Raw genomic sequence first — 22,431 nt, forward strand, 5'->3', positions numbered from 1 at the left:
TACTGTAGTTGAACACGTGAACATCAGATTGCAGACATTCAAATTATTAATGCAATTTTAATAACATAAAGCTAGACAGTCATCAGAGGTCCCTACTGGTTGCAGGTACAGGTGGGTCTTTCTCGTTAAAACAGTGAATGTGTTTGTAGCTGTTCTGCTGTCGAAGCAGATCAGCCTGCTCCCACACAGCTGCTGGAGTCCCGCTGAATGCAGCTTATCGGCTTGGAGCTGTGAGGGACAGGTGTGTTTGCGCACCTGCCCTGTAGTGGACTTTTCTTTCACGGTCATGTCAAAAAGCTTCTAATGACGCTCCTGTACATTTGAAACAGCTTTGCGCTGATGTGCAGTGAGCCATCGCCCAGAGGCGACTAGTGGAGCCACACCAAACCCGTTCGTGGCTCTATTTTCGTTAGAGGAGCCGACAGCATCGCGGACACAAGCCAATATGGCGGCATTAAACCAGAGGGGGGCAGTAACGCAACTCAGAGGCATAGAGGCACCCTAAAGAAGAAATTGTTCCGGACACGTGGTGCAAAGTGGGTGTGTTCATTGCGCTGATGTAAACACAAAATACGCCTCACAGCTCGACGGATAATCGTGGTGGACTGAGCTGCTGAGGTTAACCCAGAAAGAGTCGTCGGCGGTGCGGAAAACCCTCCGTGTACGTCGCGTCTAATATGCTCTAAAGCACCGAGGGGGGCGCCATGGATTTCTACATCAACCTGAAGGTGAATTTCAGGGGAAATTCCAAGAATTTCCTGCTGTCGGGATCCGAGACCAAGAGCTGGGAGTCGATGGAGGCCATGGTAAGCAGAGACGAGCAGCAGGCCTGCTGTCAGACACGACGCCACACGCATGGCGCTCACGCAGCACACGGAGGGGTGGGGGTTCAGGGGGCCCACAGGTGCTGACGGAGACACGGGGCAAACGCTTACACCTCCGTGTGAGAGGTGCCGTGAGGCGCTGTGTGCTCACGGAGAGGATTACTCCAGCCCGAGCCGTCACGGTGAGCGGCCTGGCCCAGCGGGTGTGACGGCGACAGTGTGCGGGAAGTCCCGGGAGTGCGTCACGTCGTGCAGACCTGTGTCCCAGCCCGCTTCGTGACGGGCCGCACTCATTTCGAGCAGCTTCACAGGCGGGCCGTGATCCCTGCTTAGACACTAGGCTGTTCAGGACGTGCTCGTCCCTCCAGACTGAGCCACACTGTTGTGTATGTCAGAGTGAAACACGCCGAATACTAGAAAAATCACTGCGTGACCTTTAAGGCTCTGCGTGGGTCACAGTGGGCATCGGGGAGGTAAAGGCAACGAGTCAGACAGGCCCGTACACATTCCTGCGTTTTCTGCCCAGGCGGTTTAACGTCAACACACCAGCAACAGCGTCGCCAATTCACCGCCATGCGCAGTGGTTCACTCCGAGTGCAGGAAGTAAACAGACGAAACAACCACAGAGACATTTACAGATACTCCACGACTGCAGCACACAGCAGGGATGCAGGAGCTTGTGTTTGTGTCCTCACTGCGAGGACGACACTGGCAGACGCGCCTTATGTGTAACTAACTTCATGTTGCTTTCCTAACGTTGCCAAAGAAAATAGAACAAATGGAAGCATTTCCACTGAGTGAGCTGCTATATTTTAGTAACACAGTAACAGATCCAAGGACAATAACCTGGAGGATGAAAGCCTGTTTGGGAGGAGAGCCTAGCTGAATTTATTTATATCTGTTATCAAGTATTGGTTTAATTCACAGATACACGCACAGATTTCTCTAATATTTGCCACGTGTAGGACTTCGACGTGTGGTGTAATAACCATAGGATAATATAGATTTGAATGACAGAGCTCAGCTCATTACTGTGTACTGTGTTAAATCTGTGAGTCTGACATGCACCTCCTCAGAAATGTAGCTACACACTGCAAGGATGCAGATATCCAGAGCTGCAGTAGATCTGTTTGGCAGTGCAGAGTGAAGGAGCCCTGAGCAAGAGCCCAGTTATATATGACTGGGACTGGAAATGCAGTAAGTCAGGAACAAGAAGGTGAAACACAGGCTTGGAGCCCTGCATGGTTGGCTTTACCTGGAGCACATCATTGGTGTGAGTGCTGCTGAGTCACAGACGTTTGGCTGCTGAGACTGTTGCAAAAGGTTGAGCATTTACTGTTTTTCATTTGATGCCGATCTGTGAAACAGTACGAGCTTATATGTGTTTGTGTCAAAGGCATGCACTGTGCTGCTCAGAGCATGTGAACAGCTAGCAGGAGTATAGATGGAGGCCTGTGACCTGGTCCCTGTGGCTGAGGGATCATCCTCCTGATAGTAAACATACAGGAACAACTCCTCCGTCAGCCCTTCAGCAGCTGAAGCACTCGTCACTAGGGCTGTCACGATTAGTCGACTAGTCACGATTACGTCGACTATCAAAATCGTCGACGACTGATTTAATAGTCGACGCGTCGTTTGAAGCTTTGTAAGATCACAAAAGACGCAGGAATGAGTAGTAGGATTTAAGAGTGTAATAACGGACTGAAACAGAAGATGGCAGCACTGCATGTACAAGGATGCCAGCTGCCGTTAAACCCCGAAGAAGAAGAAGAAGCTGTGTCCCAGAATTCATAGCGCAGCCCAGCTCAGTTTCCAACAATGGCGGCAGCTAGTTAGTTTTAATATTACTCTTATTAATCTTTCTGGGTCATAAAATAAAGTTTAACATATTTTCAGGCGGGAATGTAGCTGTGTAAACCTCAAATATCTGCTCAGTTTATCAAGACACCACATACTTTCAAAAGCGCTCCGACGTTTTCGGAGACGTCTGTTACCCACTAGCTCGATAGTTAGCCGGGGGAAAGGCTCACTAGAGCCGTGAGAACACCGGACTCCCGGCAAATCGTTTTCAAACCCACCGCCGTCTTTCGCTACTCAGGTTAAACATGATATATAAGTCACTTAGATAACTTGTTATGTTATTGTTTGGCTTTTTTTAGTATTTTATTTGTTCCTGAGTAAATTGGTTTGGCTGAGATTAAAGTTATAGTTTTTACACAGCTGAATAAACGTCAAGCAGACAGCTGATCATCAGAAGTGTGAGATGCTCGAGAATTTACTCCGGTGTCCTGTTATATTTTAGATAGCAAGGAGTTTATTAAACTTCACCGAAACAATCTGCAAATTTCATTAAAATTTAATAAACTATCATCTTGTCTTTATTTTTAGTTAGCACAGACCTGAAACACTTAAAGCTGTAAGCTAATGATAGTTATATGAGAGCAGATGCTGCTGGTGCAATAAGCTGTACGTTTTACATCCAATGGATCTGATTAGTCGACTAATCGCAAAAATAATCGGTGACTAGTCGACTATCAAAATAATCGTTTGTGGCAGCCCTACTCGTCACACACAGTTGTGATGTCGTCCTAATTTACAATCATGGATCTGAATGTGTTCACTCTGTGCCTGATGTGTAAAGTATACACTTCATTTTATTGTTTTGCTATAACACCACAATAACAGTTATGTCAAGAGAGAGCACTTGTGTTACAGTGTGAGCATAATCAGAGAGCTCGGTCCTGACAGGGTGAAACCTCCAACAGGATCAGGCTCAGGGGGGGCAGCCACGGTCAGCAGGTTTGGGGAGGCCTGGGTGTGGGTGAAACACAAACTGCAGGAGATAAATCCATAAGTGTTTGCACAGTTTTGTTCAAACACTTATGCAGCCTAAGATGTGACTGAAGTGCAGACACTCGGCGTCAATGCACAGAGCTCAGCTAAAGTGTTCCATTAACTGAATCAAGGCAGGAAACACCATCTGGTGACGTTCGTGGGCTTTTGCTCGAGCATTGATCGAGCTGTGATTGGTTGAGTGCAAAATATGAAAAAACAATTCTTCTATGTAAAACAGGTTTAGTGTGTGACCTTTCACCCTGTAGGACTGTGTGTAAGAATGGCTTTGAACCAGAAGTAAGCAGCAGCGCTCTGTGGGGTGTGTGGTACTGTCAGCTCTGCAGGATATGATGGGCTCATCATTCAAGACTTACCAGGAATGAAGTTCAGTAGTGGATTCATAAGCAGTCAGTGTGGGGAAGCTCTCTGTTGCTACTCACTGCAGTGTTCTGGGTCAGATCCAGATGTTTCCAGAACAGCCTAATTATAGAAAAGAATTATAATCGTCGAGTCCTGAAGTAATAACATGTTTTGAGTAGTTGTCTTGATGCATGCTCAGTCGTCCAGGTGAGGAAATGCCAAAAGGTTGATTCTGTTTTCAGTGACTGCAGGTTTCCAACCTTATAAACAGCACATTTGCATAATGACTGACACTAGCACCACTGAAGGAACTGTGGGCCGTGGGGTCAGTTTGTGACCGTTAATATGCAAACTGTCATGATCATTGATCAGTGGCCACGAGTCTGAAAACGCAGCGTCCAGATGAACAGAATCCACCTTTGGGGCCAGACCAGCTTTGCAGAGCAGCCATCCAGAGCTATTGTGTAGTACCACACTTCTGAGATTTACAGTGAAGAAGTAAATAAGAGTTGACTTTGGATGTGACAACATCTGTCTGTCTGTTACAGGTCAAGCGCTCCTTTGGCCTGTGCAGCCTGCAGCTGACCTACTTTGATGAGGAGAACGAGGAGGTAAGAGACTGAGGAGTGCCATACAAAGTGAGATTAGTGAGTAGGTACAGCTAACCTACAGCAGTAGAGTGTGGTAGCCTAGCTGAATGACTGTGGTAAGTTGTGCCTAATCGTCTTCTCCTTTTCTTCCTCCAGGTGTCCATTAACAGCCAAGGTAAGTACACCTGGGCAGTCACATGATGCTACACATTAAACAAAGTCCAAATAAAAGTGCACTCATGTTAACGTTGGTCATTTCTGCTTGTGTTCCAGCTGAGTATGAGGAGGCTCTGAAGGTGAGCTCATTCACGGTTAAAGATTCAAGAAGTTTATTGTCATTTGCTCTGCAGAACACAGACGGTTATGCAGAGCACCTGCTTACTCTGCAGGCTCCCTTCACACGACTACAAGAAAGTAATAATAGTAAAACAGTGCTTTGTGAATCCTGCAGCTTATATGTGGGTGTAAACAGAAGTTAAAGTGCGAGTAGTTGCAACACTGTCACAGTGCTAATATATACAGAGCAATATTAGGGTGTATATATGTACGAAACAGGTTACAGGTTAGGGGTAATTACTGGTATTATGTTGTGTGCAAAATGGCAAATTTACAGTTATGGATAAACAGCTGGACATGGGCAGTGGTTCAGCAGCCTGTGGATAGAAACTGTTAGTGTGGTTTCCTTGCTTCCACACTCCTGTTCCTTTACAGTACAGACATGATGTGGAAAGCTTCTGTGGAGTGTTTGTTTGCTGGTGTCTTGCAGTGCTGTGTTAGCTCGTTGTGTAAGCAGCACCGGTTTACTTTGCAACGTCAGCTAAGATGTATCGATTTGCCAGTTAACCATTAAACCCCCTCACATCCAGCTCCAGCACAGATCCCTGATCTGTGTATAGCATAGATCCACCTTTATGGCTTCATCGATGGATAAGGCTGAGCATCATCTGCATAGAAAACAGAACTGGGTCTAACATGAAGCCCTGTGGAACTCCACAATTATTCTTAGTGTATGAAGAAGATATTTTCACGTGCCGTCCATGCTATCATCCACCATAAGCTTCTATTTCATTGTGATGTGATATGAAGGGTGTGTTTTTACCATCTGTGATTATCTCTTTTATATTGAGATCATTTGGCCACATGTTGTGGGTCGATAGCCACAGCTTTCCAAATCCTGATTCCAGGCTTCTCCACAACTTTGATCTGTTTAATTGATAAAGAAATAAAGTAATAATAGCCTACTGGTGTTTATCTTCTTTCATGGTTTGTGCAGTTACATTTGACCCATGAAAATAAAGACTTCCTTATGAGAGGATCATCTGTCGCCCAGCTCATATAGTATCGCTGTGCTTACTGCTCTTCTTAAGTGAAGCATTTGTGTTGTCGTGACGAATCTAGCGGAGTGGAGAAACTGACGGCGTGTTTATTTTCCAGAGTGCAGTGAGGCAGGGGAACCGACTGCACATGAATGTGTACGAAACTCGAGGCCAGCCGACGAGGGTCGCCACCACCAAGGCCAGCGGAGCAGAACCCAAGAGGGGCTTCAGGCCCCCACAGCACTGCCCTTCACTTGCTCAGGTGGTCAGTCGCAAGGTCCAGGCTGCAGTGCCAGAACAGGGCATGGTAAGACCCCAGCACACAGGCTTCATTCTTACTGCATTCATCCACTGCTGTGCCCATATGTGTGCATGCACATAGATGATGTTCTTTTGTTGCTCAGGTGATCATGAAAGAAGTAAAAGGGACCAAAGAAGAAGACAAGACTCCGCCAGCCTGGTTCACCTCCTACATGGAGAAGGTAAGAACATCCTGTTGAGTGTCATAGCAGTAACTCCGCTAAACGACTGATGACTAAAGTGCTCGCTACTGCATTCAGTTTAAGGACCAGGTAGTTCGTGAGGCAGTGGAAAAGATCTGTCGGGAGTTTTCAGGACAGTGCTGCATCCACAAACCCCTGGGAGGGGGAGGAGGAGCAGCAGGAGGAGCTGGTGGAGCTGGTGGAGGTAGAGTGGAAGCTGTAGGAGGAGCAGAGACCCAGCAGGTCCCCGAGGTGTCCTCTTCCACTCTGCCTGGAGCTCCGTCCTCCTCAACTCCTCCCTGCTCGTCCTGCAGGGGGCAGACTACTGGAGGAGGCTATCAGTGCAGGTATGTGTTGTTGAGTAAGTTCGGTCTTTGGATTTATCTTTGTTGGTGAAAGACGCTGTCCCGGTGTCGCAGTAGGCCTGGGTTTAACTCTAACACTTATAAGCTGAAAAACGAGCAAAACGTTGTTACCAAGTAGAGCAGGGCGATATGCCCAAAAATATTTATCACGATATGCATTTGAAAATTTGCAGTAACGATATAACTGAGGATATAATTGACACGAGACAAAATACTTTACAACTCCACAACTTTATTAGTGCAAAAACCCATCAATGTATTTTCACTTCAACAAGCAGCTGTTTGTTATGTGCATTAAAATAAATATAAAAATGTAACAGTGGAAATCCTCGCTGACAGTTTGACCAAAAGGCATTTCCAGTGGAGACTGGCCGACGTATCCTCAGCATAACCATGTATAACATCCACAACACTTACAAAGAGGTTAAACACACAATACGGTAACATTATGTTGAAGCACAGTACGTATCACTCTGCGAGGCTCCGCCTACGATAGCCGTAATGCTCCGACAATCCATCGAGCGGTGCGGCTTCGTAGCTTAGCAAAGTCGTACTGAAACATTTGACAGATTTTCGAGCGCCGTGCACATAAAATCGTTTCGAGGTCAGTAAACACAACCAGAGTTCATACATAAGGCTCACGGGATTATAAGGGGCTCTGTCGACTTTCAGAAAAATCAAAGCATTGATTTTAAGTGTGCCGTATTTTCCAAACAACACGGTAATAACGACGCCCGCTAGCATGCGCTACCAAAAATAGTGCTTTGTTGTGTATCTGACGGACGAAAGCTAAACCAGTTCCACCACTGAAGCTGCAGCATTTTACAAACCAGTTCTGGTTCATCGTTTCACTCAACGATCCGCCTTCTCCCCTCCTCATTCTCCGTCGCCATCATGCTTTTTCTGCCATGTGCGTATGAAAACAAAGGCACTGCGCATGCGTGTTTTACCCCTATTCTATCGTGATATTTCATTTTCCCATCGTTGCCCAAAATTACACCGGTATTACCGTGAACGGTATGATATAGCCCAGCCCTATTACCAAGTGAACATTTACCCTGTGGCCTCGCTGCTGTAAAGGGAGGATGTTGGTGCTCTAACTTCAGCTCTGCACACAAACTGCTGCAACAAATGATCGTTGCAGTTTGATCACATTGTGCAGCTCCTTACGTTCTCCTTGCATGCCAGGAGCTGTTATCTCTGCAGATTGTGAAACTGAGTGCGTGCTCTTCATCACGGTGTCAGTTTTTAGATGCAGTCTCACGTTTCCTCTCATCCCTCTGGGCTGTTTCACTCCACAGCGTGTGCACCTCTTGTACTCTGTGCGAGCCCTGCAGCTTCTCCCACGATCCCAGTCACAATCTGGTGAGAGCCAGGACTCCCCTGTCCATCCCGGAGCACGGATCACCGGCCCCAGACCACAGCAGGTGTGACACAGCTACTGGACTTTAACATGTGTTCATATTTACCAAAAAGCACAAACTAGCTTCATATTATCAGCTTTACACACTAAATATTTAATAAAAACATGAATGTTTTGTTTTAAAGATATGTGGTATGAGTGTGAGCTGATGCAGGGCTGTCTGAATCCAGTATAAAATGCTACACCTGGCTGTAGACATTCCCATAATGCTGATGTTACTTCATCTCGATCCATTGTTGTTTAGGTTCTACAGGCGGGGGGATCGCAGTTTCCGAAAGGCAGAGAAGCAGCGGCTGAAAGCCGAGAAGCGCCTGCTGAAAGCTGAGGTGAAGGAAATCCGGAAGCAGCTGAGGATGGAGAGGCGGGGCATACAGTGGAGCTCGTCCCATCGAGACGGAAGCTCCTCCCCCGTCCTCCTGCAGCCTCGAGCCACACAGCACAACAGCCCAGAGTAGGTCCCAACCAAGTTAGGCTGCAGGACGCACTTCATTTATCTCAGTGTAGATCTCCTCATGCGTAATTCCAGAGTAGCTCCAGAAACAAAGTCTGTCTTTATTCAAACATCAGCACCTGCTCACACAGTCGAGTCACAGCGAGGCGCTGTCAGCTCGTCAGGGGTCCGGTGTGGACGAAATGCATTTCTGTGACCCTGAAACAGCTTTTGTCCACCTACGACGGCTTCCCCCCAAAGCTGAAACACATTTAAAGATGAACGTGATCCTAGATTGGTTATAGTGCAATGAAGTGAAAAGATTGTGGGAAAATATGGCAAGTAGACTGCAGCAGTCAATAAGACGGTCCATTGTAACCACTGCTCTGGAATGATGGGAGCTGAATGACGATATGAATGAGTTTAAAGTGAGACGTGATGAAGAATTTGAATAAAGGGATTTTCTTCTTGTTGCCCAGGCGACCAAAGCGCCCCTGTCCCCTGGTGGTTCCTGCCATGACGGCAGCGTTTTTGGACGAAAACCTTCCTGACGGAACGCGTCTGCGTCCTGGGACCAAGTTTATCAAGTACTGGAAGATGAGGAACACTGGGACTCTCAGCTGGAGTGCTGAGACGAAGGTAAAGTCTCAAACAGCAGTCTGTTTCTGCTCAGTGGGCTCATTAACAGCTTGGGCACTGAGAGGCACCTACACCAGAATGAGACCTGCTCGCCGTCTCAGAGCCGTGAATATCATGGACGCTTCCGTGTGTGTACAACACAGACGTGACCTGACGGTGTGCTGGCCACAGTGACGCAACAATATCATTCGACCCACCGTTAGATGTACTTTTTACATTTTGGGGGAAGTGTAACTGTTGGCTGGGTTGCCATAAAAACGGCTATACTCATGATCCCAGGTGATGAGCGTCACTGACCTGCGTGATTACCCAGCCTTTGTAGTGAAATGTCATCACTGACTAACACAAATTTCATGCTCCTCGTCACATCTCGTGTGTTTCAGGTTAATCCAGGTGCTTTTTGTTTAAATAGGCTTAGTTCAGCTGTGCTTGGTGTTTCGTGTAAACAAACAGCAACCCTGTTTCACTGCGACCAACCAATACCTCCTTAATAGTGTTAATAGTGTCAAACCTTATTTAAACATTTTCCATCACGTTTAGCAGCAAAGTGCTGACATTTACTGACCACAGAACGTCACTTTGCTCTTTGACCTCAACACCTGTGGGAGGTTTTGGTCCACTGTGTGCAAACTCCCACTAAGGAACCATTATATTATGTCTTGTTTGGTTCCTGCAGCTGAAGTTTATGTGGGGAAACCTGGCAGTGGGATCTGGAGACCGCTGGAGAGAAGTGGCAGTTCCCTTCCTGCAGCCAGGACAGGTGAGTGTGAGACATCCCACAGAGCTGTGGCACGTGTCCTCGTGAAGCACTGAAACAAGCGTGTGTGTGTGTGTGTGCGTGTAGGTTGGCATAGTGAGCGTAGCGCTGTGCGCGCCCACTGTGGAGGGCTCCTACACATCTCACTGGCGTCTGGCCCACGCTGGGGAGCAGTTTGGACCGAGAGTGTGGTGCAGCATCGTGGTCGACCCTCTGGCTCCAGCACCCATGATGGCTGATGGGATCCTGGTTTCACCCTGTGTCACACCGCAGGTAGAACGAATGCAGTTCAGGGAGGCTGAAATCATTTGATGTGACCTTTATTCAAACTTTTTAACTCTGTAAGACATTCCTGCAGTTTAACTAATTGGTGTGAGAGGGTTAGGGTGAGATAAAGGATGGTTGGTTTGTAAATTTCATACAAAACAAATTGAAGTTTAGATGGTTTAAAAATGAAATAAATTTTTGGATGTGCAAATTCACAAATGACGTTGATGTGAATGTTTGCCTGCAGGGCAAGAACCCAGTAGCCAAGGATGGGAAAGCATGTGCAGCTTCCAGGGAACAGCCGTTATTGTCGGTGGACCAAGAAGAGTACTACATCCCGTCTGTAGACCTGCTCACCGCACAGGTAACCTGCTGTGACGCTCCTCCCCCATTCTAGCAGCTAAACTTCGGTATGCTAACATCACGTTACTGTACGTATACTTCAGCTGACATGAAGCTGGAATAATAATAGCTCATATTTTACCTGTTTATTCAAATGTCCATGAATGTGCAGTGAAGCATCTGTTTTTACAGATCATAGCACAACCAAAGTAATTGCAACTGTGTAAACTTGTTGCCTTTGAAGACTGGGACTGGTCCACACTGGCAGTCAGTGTGCTGCTCTGTCTTTGATAGTAATCTGTAGGGATGGGTACTGGTATCCGGTGCCATGATGGCACCAGTGCTGACATAAACGGTAGTAACCAGACCGAAAAGCAGCGCACATTTCAGTGCTTTATTTTCCTGAGCTGTGATACACTTTGGATTCTAGCCAATCATTTTACGTTTCCGAGGATAGTAGGCGGGTCCAGGTACGTACGTTCTTTTAGAGCAGAGCTACAGATTAAAAATGCCCAAGGAGGACCGGTCAAAGTCTGGCTGTACTTCACAGCAAAAGATGCAAACTCAGCAGCCTGCAACAAGTGCTTCAAGCTGATACTGTGATACTGTCAAAGGAGGTAACACCTCAAATCTGATGAAACACCTGGCGACGCATAGCGTTTTTTTTAAAAGCCAAGAAATGCGCCGTATTTGATAGCTTGCTGCGAGACCTCACACCGAGCACATCTACTGCGGGTGTGGTGCCTGTTATCAGAACCGGAGTTAGCAACATCCCCCAAGAACCCGAAGAGGAGAGTCCTGGCCATTGATTAAGCACCGCTTCCAGCCAAGAGTGATACCATATATGCCCCATAGCTGCAGAAAAGGCTAACATTGTTATCTTTTTACAAAAAAACAGCTGAACATGAGAGGTTTTAGGACCAATTTTGTGTTCTCCATTCTTTAAGCACCGGCACCGTTTCAAAAGTACCGGTTTGGCACCGGTATCAGATAAAACCTGAACGATACCCATCCCTAGTCATCTGTTTGTGATACAGGCTGAAATGAACTGTGACAAACGAGCAACAACTGTAAATCTGTTTCCGTCTAAATTCACATTCAGAGTCCACGTGTTTCCATGGAGACAGACTTTTAGTCAAATTTATTGTCATCACAATAATTGAGTGACACGATCCTCCAAGTTTGTGGATGCGATAAATGAAGAATGAGGTGACAGAGCTTTTTAGTAGATACACCTACGGTCTGAGTCTGAGTGACAGCTTGGGGTTAGTATAGTTGGTCCGTGCAGGCAGGGATCGAACCACCAACCTTCTAATTAGTAGGTGACCTGCTCTACCACCTGAGTCACACCAACCCCCGTTTGCTTTTGTAATTGCCTATGCAAGCCTGTGGGAGGGGCTTTTCAATCTGTTCCTCCAAGAACTCAGCGTGACGTGGCTTAACTGTGGGCCAAATGCTGATTGGCTGACAGCTGGATTGGTTTGCAAAACACAAACACTCACGTCCACTCCAGCTTAGACAGGGAGAGGCTGAGGTTTGCAGATTACACAGGAACTGGACTGAAAATCAGTGGCAACAGGTCTGATGGGCGGCGCAGCAGGGCGGCGCAGCAGGGCGGCGCAGCAGGGCGTGTGTGGAGCCATTAGCGCCATCATTCACCTTCAAATTCACTGAAGTTATGCAAAGTCTCATTTTCCCAGTAAAATATAAAGGAAAGGGGTGTGGCCTATGACTCGTACTTACTGCAGGATGGCACTTTAACAGCGAAGTGACACAGGCACTCAACAACCCTGCACTTATGTAGCAATATTACTGTAACAGAACCAGTTGAGTCCTCTGTTAATAAGAAATGTGTTACATCATCATCTTCATTTATAAACTGGGGGCTCTGACTTGGATTGTACTGGTTTGGAGACAGGTCAGGTGACCTATAGACTAGCCTTGTAATCTGTTACCTGTTGTTCATTTGTCAGGATCTTCTGTCTTTTGAGCTGTTGGATATCAACATCGTCCAAGAGTTGGAGAGCGCCCCCACCAACACGCCTGCTGGTAAGAAGAGAACAGCCTACACCCGTTAGCCAGAACACTCGGTCCTGGTTAAGAGACACGCGTCTGCCCTACAAGCACGTCAGTTATGTGAACAATAAAATAGTAAGATACAATCTGTTGCACCACAAATACCGACGTTCAAACTCTAACATGCAAAGACCAGCAGATTTCTTTCAGACACGGCGAGCACAGCGTCCTCTGAGCAGTGGCAGCATCGGCCCGACACACTGACGGAGGCCGTCTGTGATTCACAGACATTCATGTTTCTTTGACCTCGTAGTTTGATTAGCATTAGGTGCTGTGACCCTGATCGAGTGGGGAAGCTGCAGACTATCTGAGTTTGGTTAGACACACCGCTTTCTGTGGCTTTGTGCAGTTCAGGTGCTAAACTGGTGTGTCTGCAGCCCACAGCTGATTCACTGGAAGCACTCAGAGCGTAATAAATGACAAATGAGGCTCGCGAGTGCTGGAACATTTCAGTCTTCACATTAGAGACCGGTGCTTTCAGCTTCCAGACGCAGTGCTCTGACACAGAACAGGTGGCCAAGCTTTCTGAAGTGTTCCCCACGTCGGTTTCAAAACCACTGCAAATGTTACACTTTTGGAAAAACTGCCATTCGGTCTTCGTTCTGTCAGCCGGCTGTAAACGAGTCCACGTGCTGCTAACTGTAAGAGCTCAGTGCTGTCTGTGTTTCTCCTCCAGACATGACACCCTGCATGTCCCCTCTGTCTCAAGATGGCCCTCTGCTGGACAAGGGCAGCCCCTCCTTGGGTCTGATTCAGGAAGAGACTGAAGTCATCAATAGCATCATGGGTAATGAAGTCCCAATCCTCCTCAGTGTTCTCCCAGTTTATTTAAAGGTTCTGTTGAAAGCTTGGAACGTAAACTACAAGTACTCGTTAAAGAAGCCACACCTGACTGACTTGATTCAGGTCCCTTGAAAAACCCTGTTTGGCTTCCCAGCATGCAATGGGGTGAAGGTTTTCTTCTAAAACTGTCCAGCTGTTCACAGCCATGCAGTTGGCTCTCTGATTGAATGTGAGCAGCTGTCCTGCTGATACAGCTGTGTGTGGAGAAATGTGCACAGCTGTCTTGTTCAAAAATGAAATGGGCGTGTCTTGACATTTGTTGTCTCGCTGCTGGTCCTCAGATGTCCCCCATGGGGTAGGACCTGGAGCTGAAGGGGGCGGAGTCCCAGCTCAGGAGGAAGGGGAGGATGACATCAGCGGTACTCAGTTTGTTTGTGAGACTGTGATTCGCTCGATGACCCTGGAGGAGGCCCCTGATCACATACCTCTGAGAGGATCCTGCCCAGGAACAGGAAAAGGTCAGTGACACGCCCTCGGCGCCAGCCTTTAAATGAATGATCATTTGTGTTTGGCTGAAACGCATCCACGTTCATATACAATCTGTTCCGACTGGAACGTCTGCTTTAGTGTCAGCTGTCCACCAGACTGCAGCGTGATCTGCTGGTGTTTCACTGTGGTCCTCGTGTTTCCTTTCAGTGGTACGTCCAGCTGCTCATGGCGGCTCCTCCTCGCTGTCCTGTCTGAGTAAAACGGTGAAAATGGAGGAGAGTCCCGACAGCTGCTCTAGCAACTCCAAGACTCCCATGAAACCCCTCGTTGGTCTCAAGGCGTCCATCCCTTCCCCACTGAAAGCCTCCCTGCCCACTCCAACATCGGTGACCCTGAACGTGCTGCCTGGCCCGAGCTCAGCACCGGGGCCGCTCCACGCTTCAGCCGGGACCGCCACGCTGCCAGAAGACACCGCCACAGGTGACATTTTTAAGTTGATATGTTGACTCAAGCAGCTTCTCTGTGAGAAACAGCTGTTTGCACCAGTTTGGGGGGTGAGCGTTGACCATTTGCAGACTGTATATAAAGTGGAGGCGGCGTCTGATTTGAGTGAAAATGACTGAGTCTAATATGACTGGGCTGGATTCAAGCATAGTGAGGTGTGATGGCAGCCTTGGTTTGTCAGGAGCAGACTTGAAGCTCTGGGTTACAGCTCAGTGTTTGGGAGGACCTCTGGAAACTCTTTCAGCTAGCATCAGCAGGCGGGACGCCACTAAAACCCCAGGCAGCGGTGCTAACGGAGCAGCCAGCTGACATGTGCTGTGACAGCACAGTTGAGGATCTGTGTGGAGCTCCTTCACCACAAACATAGGAGAACTTTGTCGAGGGAACAGCTGTTTGTTCTTTAAATGGAAGGTCCACAAGATTTCGAGCACAACAGAAATGTCAGCTAATTGCAACACTTTGTACGACTGGGGCCGATTATTGAAGACCTGGTGTGTGAGGAGCAGGATTTTAAATTCTGGATTTAACAGGAAGCCAGTTTAGTTGCTACAAACCGGCTCACACAGGTGAGTGTTTCACCACGGTCATTCAGTTTGAACCCAAAGTGCTCCCACACTGCAGCCTTTGCGTTTGGCTTTCAATCAATTCCATCTGTTTTTCCAAATCTCAACTTGCATTTCTGTGGCTTGCTACTCCTCACGGCGCTGTCATGCACCTGACATAAGAGTTCACTCCTCCTTACGCTAAGGAAACAAGAGGGGAGGGGTCGGTCGAGAAATCGGACAGAAACTCTGTGTAAGGCCCAGGTGGACGATAGATGATCACTGGTTTTACAGCTGGGGTGGACGAGGCTAAGCACCAGGCTTTCAAATGAATGAACCGTCTGTCTGGTCTTTGGTTGATTGATAAGCTGGAAAATTGCTGCCACAAATAGAAAGACTCAGGTGTTGATGTAAACTAATCTAATTAAACTAATCGATTTGTTGATCAATTTATTAAGTCGTGTACTAACAGAAATGATTATGTTCCTTTAAATGAATCAACAACCAATCACAGCAGATGGCCCCGCCCCTCCCTGAGCCTGGTTCTGCTGGAGGTTTCTTCCTGTTAAAAGGGAGTTTTTCCTTCCCACTGTCACCAAAGTGCTGCTCATAGGGGGTCATATGATTGTTGGTTTTTCTCTGTATGTATTCTTGTAGGGTCGACCTTACAGTATAAGGCGCCTTGAGGCGACTGTGTTGTGACTTGGTGCTGTATAAATAAAACTAAAACTGTCTAAACTAGGCTTCAGCTAGCTTATGCGTTAAAACCTTGTGCACCTTTCTAAAAATCTAGCTACGCATCAGGTCCACACACTACACACCCTCAGGTCCTCTTTTATGTTTCTAGTTACTTCTTCTGCCGCCATTTTTGGGCACGACAGAAGTGGAAGCGAAGCTTGAACCTCTGTGTCATGAGTGGGAGTGAAGCATGTGTCCCAGCATGTGTGCGACGTACAGCAGCCAGTCACACCCAGCGTTTGCTTCCTCGGTCTCATCACAGGTGAAGCTGAGGAATCGCACATGGAGAGCATCTGTGTGGAGTCCAGAGTGAGGGAGAAGCAAGAAGAGGAGAAGAGGGATGTAATGAGGAGTCGCTCCTCCTCCACATCCTCCGAGGATTACATCATCATCCTCCCCGATTGCTTTGACACCACTCGGCCCCTGGGAGAGTCCATGTACAGGTATGAGCCGTGGCTTTGGAGTGTCTGGGAGAACCCTCGGCTGTGGGACAGTAATCAGTGCTTTCACTTTTTCTTTGTTCTTGGTCCCGCTGCAGCTCTGCTCTGTCCCAGCCCGGAGACGTCCAAGCCAAGACCGACACAGACCCAGATACCCCCTCAGCTGAGCGTCGGGACAGTGCCGCAGGAGAGAGGGAGGCGGACGAGGTGGATGAAGCGGCTCCAGGAATGGAGCTGTCAGGAGCCAGCAGTGCCAACGATATGCTGTGTACATCCCAGACGCTGGACGATGAGCCGCTGACTCCTGAAGTAGTCACACCGCCTAAAGCTGTCGTCACATCACAGTAAGCATGAGAACGTTTCCTCAGGAAAGCTGGTCTTTTCCTCAGACCGACCGCTCCACTGCTGCACCACATCTGCACGACTGTAGCACCATTCATCTACAGCGTTTCAGGGCTACACCTTCATCAGGCAAAGGAGATTACTAATGCTTTATTTCCTGCTTATACACAAATGATCACCTGTCAGTCACACAGCTACTTTCACAAAATAGTTACCAAAATATGTTCGATGGTGTGCCGCATCATATAAAAACATTTTTCCTTCATTGAAACAAGATTCAAATACAGCGAGCCGAGTCATGAAGCTAATGAAGCTAATGAAGCTAATGAAGTGACACAGGCGTTGTTGTTGTGCGGACAGTAGATGAGCGGAGCAAACATGTTTGTGTTTGACAGCCCAGAGAGCAGCGCAGAGAGAGAGGAGGAGGATGCCGGCGCTGAGGAAGGAGCGCAGGGTTCAGAACTGTACCAGACTGAGGACGGTAGGCTCCTTGCTGGGTCTCGCTGTCACTTCATTCACAGTACCACTCTGATGAAGTCCACGGTGATCGCATCGTTCTGTCTTGCAGAAGCAGCTCCTGAGCGCGCTCAGACTGATCCTGAAGCTACTGACACAGAGAAGAACGACCCCGAGGACCCCAGGTCTCTCTCTCACACACGCACACACACACTCTCACACACACGCACGCACACACTCACACACACACACTCACACACACACACACACACACACACACAATGAAGCTATCATGTTTTTATTAGTCCATCCATCCGTTGGCTAGGTTTGATTTATCGTGCAGAGCCTACACGAGGCCCCTGATGCATCTTCTTTCAGTTTGTTTTTCAACTTCCTGTATCTGTTCTCCGGTATCGAGCGTGCACACCACTGATACTACAAATCTCAGACATCAGAGTCCCGCCATCATCCGATCACTTTGAATGTAGCTTCTAATAGAAGCGGACAAACACAGGCTTCCAGGAGACGGGAGGCAGATTATCTGCTCGCTAACATAAAAGCTAAATAATGTCTTCATGTTAAAGTAGTGAGACTGTAACAAGCTGCCAGTCCAGCTGTCTGCTGCTGTTTGTCCGAGTTTACCAGGCTCACAGGACGATTCGCTGCCTTTGAGGCTCAGAAAGTGAAGTTAGTAATGTACAAAGGTTCAAATGAAGCTGATTGAACTGCAGTGCTGTTCGAAGTATGACTGTGCAGGCAGAGTCCTCACAGGTCAGCCGGAGGTCAGGTTAAGGTCAGCTCAGACGCACATGCGTACAGGAGTCGTCTCACCTCGGCTCTGTGCTGAGAGCCTGACCCCGACCCCATCGTTGTGCTTCAAAATCCCAGCTGCCAACTAAAACAAGCAGAACAATGTTTTGGCCTCCCGAGTAGAATGACGAGCACTAACAGTTTGGATGGAGCATGAAGTCCAAGGATGCTTTTTGGTTTCTGTTTGCTGCTGTAACTTTTCCCCTTGCAGACAGCTAATAAATAAATTCACATCCATGAATAGTAAACACTGATAAGAGAGAACAAAAGGATTAACTCTCCAAATGTTTGCCCTCCTCAGGCAACAAGGCCTCACCGGCGGCCTGGTGAAAGGAGCTCTGTCAGTAGCTGCCTCTGCCTACAAAGCCCTGTTCACCGGACAAGGCCCCACACAGGTGACACATTCAGCAGCTTTTTTCTCCCATATTCACATTTGTGTATTTTGGAGTTTCAAGCCTACCTTCCAGTGTTGAAGTAAACGTAACATCTCCTCGTCACAGCCCAGGTTTGAACTCTTTTCTCTCTGCATGATAGCGATGCAACACGTAGGCGACACAGTTGTGGGGCTACACTTACACTAATCAGGCCAATGCAAAGCTAATTGCACCACCTTGGAAAGGCTTTTAAGCTGGGGCTGCATCCCTAATCCAGGAGAGCAGGAGCCAGCTGCCGAAGGTGCTCCCTGATCAGACGGTGCTCCCGATGCTCGATCAGTTCCTGACGAGGGGACGCCTACAGTGGGAATCGTGACATGTTGCTGCTGCAGTCATTGCACTCTGCTTTTATTTACATTTTACACAGCATGTTGTCAGCAGTCAGACCTTCAAACACTTCAGATACAGACTCATTCAGGCCTGTGCGGTAATCAGTAGCTGGCTCGCTCGACTGATCCGATCTTGTTTCCACCCAGCCTCCAGTGGATGCATCCACCCAGGACACCATGATGGCCGTGCTGGTGGAGATGGGTTTTGCAGACCGCTCTCTGAACCAGCGTCTGCTAAAGAAACACAACTACAGCCTGCTGGACGTGGTCAATGAGCTCGTTCAGATGACCGACAATGACTGGTACTCTACACGCTACTGATGACGAGGAGGCCAAACTCCTCCTCCTTCTTTTCAGCTCTCCACTAATTTGCCCTTTTGGACCGAGGACTATACTACGAGCTTGTAAGGGGACATTCCAGCCAGCCCTGGATCCTCCAGCGGACCATCACCCACCCACTGTCTGTAGTTTTAGTACTTTCAGCGTAGATCTTGATAGTTGCAGGTTTTCTTTGCATATCTGTCTAAGAAAGGTGAAAACAGGCATTCTAGGTCTTCAAATGTGAATCACACCACGTGCTAACATCATGGATTTTAACGAAGTGTGAAGCGTGAAAGCATTCGCTTCCATCAAACCTGAGCTAAAGTTGTGTTGGCTGCAGAAACTCCACAGTTGCTGTACCTGCTCCTGTTGGTTGCAGGTATCCCAAAAAGCTACAAACGGCACCCTCACGCGTTTCCTTTGCTCAAGTCCACAGCAGCAGACTCACAGGTCGCCTACCGAACCCGCTCGCTCAGAACATCTTTGGGCAAAAAGAAAATGCAGCTTCGTGCTGATGGTTCTGCTGAGGCATCAAGTCATCTCATCTCCTCAGAGTCTTGTTCGCCTCGTCCAGTTGGCTCCATCACACCAGCTGGTGGTGCATGTTTCTGCGTATTGTGGTGAAAACGGTAACAACCAGCTTGACTGGCAGTGAGCTAATGCTGTTCACAAAGCTAGCATTGTTTGCAAATTTCCTTTGGTTAGATATCATTGACCTGTGTCCCAGAGCAGGCCCACACAGCTCGTCTGCACAGTGCCAGCTTCAGGTTTGCTTCTTCCTCCGTTTTATTTGACCAGCCATTCCAACAGCTACTAATGACTTTATTATTGGGTTGTAAATAATCAAACTGACTGTAGGTAAGCAGAACTGGTCAGGTGACGTAGTGTGTGTGAGGCTTTACTGTATAAGAAATCTGACCCTTTGGTGTTTCCAGAGCTCCAGCTGGAGGAGCAGGACTGCTCCCACACATTCATGTTGATGTGACTTGTGATGATGAATGCAATGAAGTACTTTGATGTTTAAATAGCCGTGCTATTCAAAACACACATTCCTCCTTTGTTTGAGTCGGTTTCCCAGAACTCACGCACGTGCTCAGACCAGATCATCCACTGAAATCTGAGTAACGCTCCTTCGTGGTGGTAACGACGTGTGTGATGAGCTTTTTGCAGCGTGCCGTTTTGGTTGCACGTTACCTTTGTCCTGTAACTTTAGTCCATCGCTGAAACTAAAGGGATTTTCTCATATACACTAAATACATGTATGCATAACCTGTTTTAGAGAAGTCATTGAAAACCACTCAGTGTAGCTGAAACTTTGAGCCGGACTGTTAGCTGGTGTGTGATTTACTGCTGTTGTTGAGTTGTGAGTCAGTGGTGGTGAACAGACTACACTGTCCCACTGCATGATGGTTAACTAGCTAACCAACCAGGTTTCTTTAGCACTCAGAGCTGCAACCTCGCGGAGAACCACAGTTTACCCAGAACTGCTGTGGAAACACACCCAGTTCCTCTGCATAGAGCTATCGTAGCTAAACTTGATGAGCAGCAGCGTACATTCTTCCTTTCCTGTCCTCTACGCGTTTCATCTTTTTGTTTCCTACCCATGTTTACATGCTTCTCCTGTTTTGAATGGAGACGCAGTCCTGCTGGCATCAGTTTTGTGGCTTTAGACGAAGTTCATTATCAGCTGTTTTCTTTCAGTTCTCCCATCAGATGAAGGATTTAAGATGGGCGGACGGCGAGCAGACACGACATGCTTGCCTGTTCGGTGTGGTACGTCTGCTCATTAGGATCAGCTGAGGGGCCCAGGTGATGGCGACGTGATTTCAGCATTAAGGTTTGGTAACTATAGTAACACCTTTGGAAATGGATTTTCCTCCATCCACTAGAGAAAGTTCCAAAGAGGCGTGCGGGTCATGAGGGGCTCGTTGCCACGTTTGTTGTGAATCCCAGACACACGTGGCTGCTCCATACGTTGACTTTGATGGGCTTTGTCGGGTGTGCACAGTAAGGTCGCTGCTCGTCTGCTCTTTCCTTTTGCTCGTAGCCGGACCCTGAGCTGACCTCATTAGTAAAGTAGTGGGCTGAGTTAGTTTAAGTTCTGCTTTGACTGCTTGAAGGCTGTTTGTAAGTTTGACGTCGTGTCTTTCGGTGTGCTAGTTAAAGCTGTTCTGCAGTTTTAGTCTCATACTTTGTAATAAAGGATGTTTTGTTGGTGTGGGTGTGAAGGGAAAACCCTTCAATAAAAGATTGCGATACACTGCGTGCTACTACACTTTATGCCGTTACACGTCCACGTAACCTCACGTCACATGGTACCCTGTCTGTGTCGGTCTGCACTGGTGTGTGGTTGATGGGACTGGTATACAACATGTCTGTGCAGTCCAACAGGAAAGCAACAGTGTGGGTGGAGCCTGAGGCAGACGTGCAGGTCACATGCTGGGTGGTTGAAACGATTTAAAGAACAGCATGAGCTCTGTGTTTGTTATAACTTTTGTCTTTTCTGCAGCTGCCTGAAGGACCAGCCACGGGTCCAGCCAGCACAGCCCCCACACTGGGCCACGTTTTTGACTCAAACAGCTCCAAACATCTCACACAGATGTTTAGATTTTTAAAACGCAAGTGGCATTCATCAGTTTTAGGCATTCATTATTTCTTTTATATTCATAAATCATGCTGTCGGGTTTCACCCTCTTGGATAGGTAATTAATTTGAAAGGTAAGAATAAAAGTGTCCTGCGACAGGTTCAGTGTGGCCTGCTTCAAATGAAGGTCACATGTGTGCTGTGTGTCATCGTGCTGAAATGAGTCGTCATGTGTGCCAGAAGCTCTGGTTGGATGAAATATGTTCAAATTGGGGAAGATGTATTTATGGAGGAAGAAAAACGGGGGATGGCTCGAGCTTTTTTCTGTGTTGCACTTTATGAATATTGTATGATGTACAAATCAATATGTCTCCAATTAAATGCATTACACCCACCTGAGGTTTCTGCTTCCTGTTTGTTAGAAGCATCACGTGGAACTAAACAGGTCACGTTTGTGATGTCACCTTTAAATAGAAGCAACAAACATGCTAAATGAATGTCATCATATATGTTTCAGTGTCAAAGATGGGACTGTTGAGCGTCTTTGAGCAAGTATCTTGTAACATTGTACCTCCTTTTTAAACAGGAAGTGACCTCTGACAGAGGCGGGTTGGAGGACAGCAGTGGTTTAGGCTGAGGAGGAGAGAAAAGAGTAACTGAGGAGAGTTTGGATCTCACGTCCATCAAAGCACGATTAGGTGGAGGAGGAACAGTGCTGCTAGTAGCACCAAATACTATTCTGGGATTATTCTGATTATGATTTTTTAATTTTGTTGAAATAAGATCTGGACTTTCACTGCCTCATAAAAGTGGGAAAATTCTCTATGGACAGCCAAACCCTTAGTCTGCTACAGCCGTTTTTCAGTAGGAACATCGATTATTTAACCAGGGGAGCCAGAAGCAGCAGGGAGCAACCACAGCAGTGCTCACTGAAAGCATGTACTCAGCATTCT

General features: G+C 47.5%; 1 protein-coding gene across 2 annotated transcripts; it reads left to right on the forward strand.

Moving 5' to 3' along the window:
• The first annotated feature begins 545 nt into the window (after window positions 1–545).
• nbr1b (NBR1 autophagy cargo receptor b) lies at window positions 546–21,873 on the forward strand. 2 transcript variants are annotated; one of them, XM_084927090.1, is made up of 23 exons: window positions 546–806; window positions 4,568–4,630; window positions 4,766–4,784; window positions 4,883–4,905; window positions 6,044–6,232; window positions 6,330–6,407; window positions 6,486–6,754; window positions 8,074–8,199; window positions 8,440–8,646; window positions 9,105–9,264; window positions 9,941–10,024; window positions 10,109–10,294; window positions 10,536–10,652; window positions 12,604–12,679; window positions 13,383–13,493; window positions 13,831–14,007; window positions 14,186–14,458; window positions 16,025–16,205; window positions 16,301–16,546; window positions 16,940–17,025; window positions 17,113–17,185; window positions 18,112–18,205; window positions 18,721–21,873. In XM_084927090.1, the coding sequence occupies exons 1-23, from the start codon at window positions 705–707 to the stop codon at window positions 18,892–18,894; spliced, it is 3,114 nt and encodes a 1,037-aa protein (XP_084783216.1). In that variant the 5' UTR covers window positions 546–704; the 3' UTR covers window positions 18,895–21,873. The 2 variants fall into 2 exon arrangements, with proteins under 2 accessions (XP_084783216.1, XP_084783217.1); XM_084927091.1 differs by lacking the exon at window positions 18,112–18,205 and having other exon boundaries at window positions 18,721–18,867.
• The last annotated feature ends 558 nt before the right edge of the window (window positions 21,874–22,431 follow it).

Source organism: Perissodus microlepis, chromosome 4 (genome assembly GCF_051167445.1).
Source record: "Perissodus microlepis isolate ML-2025 ecotype Zambia chromosome 4, ASM5116744v1, whole genome shotgun sequence".
Lineage (NCBI taxonomy): Eukaryota > Metazoa > Chordata > Actinopteri > Cichliformes > Cichlidae > Perissodus > Perissodus microlepis.

Excerpts from the sequence above, each read along its gene's own strand:
- nbr1b (XM_084927090.1), top strand. The coding sequence starts at position 705 with ATGGATTTCTACATCAACCTGAAGGTGAATTTCAGGGGAAATTCCAAG. Across the intron at positions 14,459-16,024 it reads GCCAGAAGACACCGCCACAG|GTGAAGCTGAGGAATCGCAC; the intron begins GTGACATTTTTA and ends GTCTCATCACAG. Across the intron at positions 17,026-17,112 it reads ACTGTACCAGACTGAGGACG|AAGCAGCTCCTGAGCGCGCT; the intron begins GTAGGCTCCTTG and ends TCTGTCTTGCAG.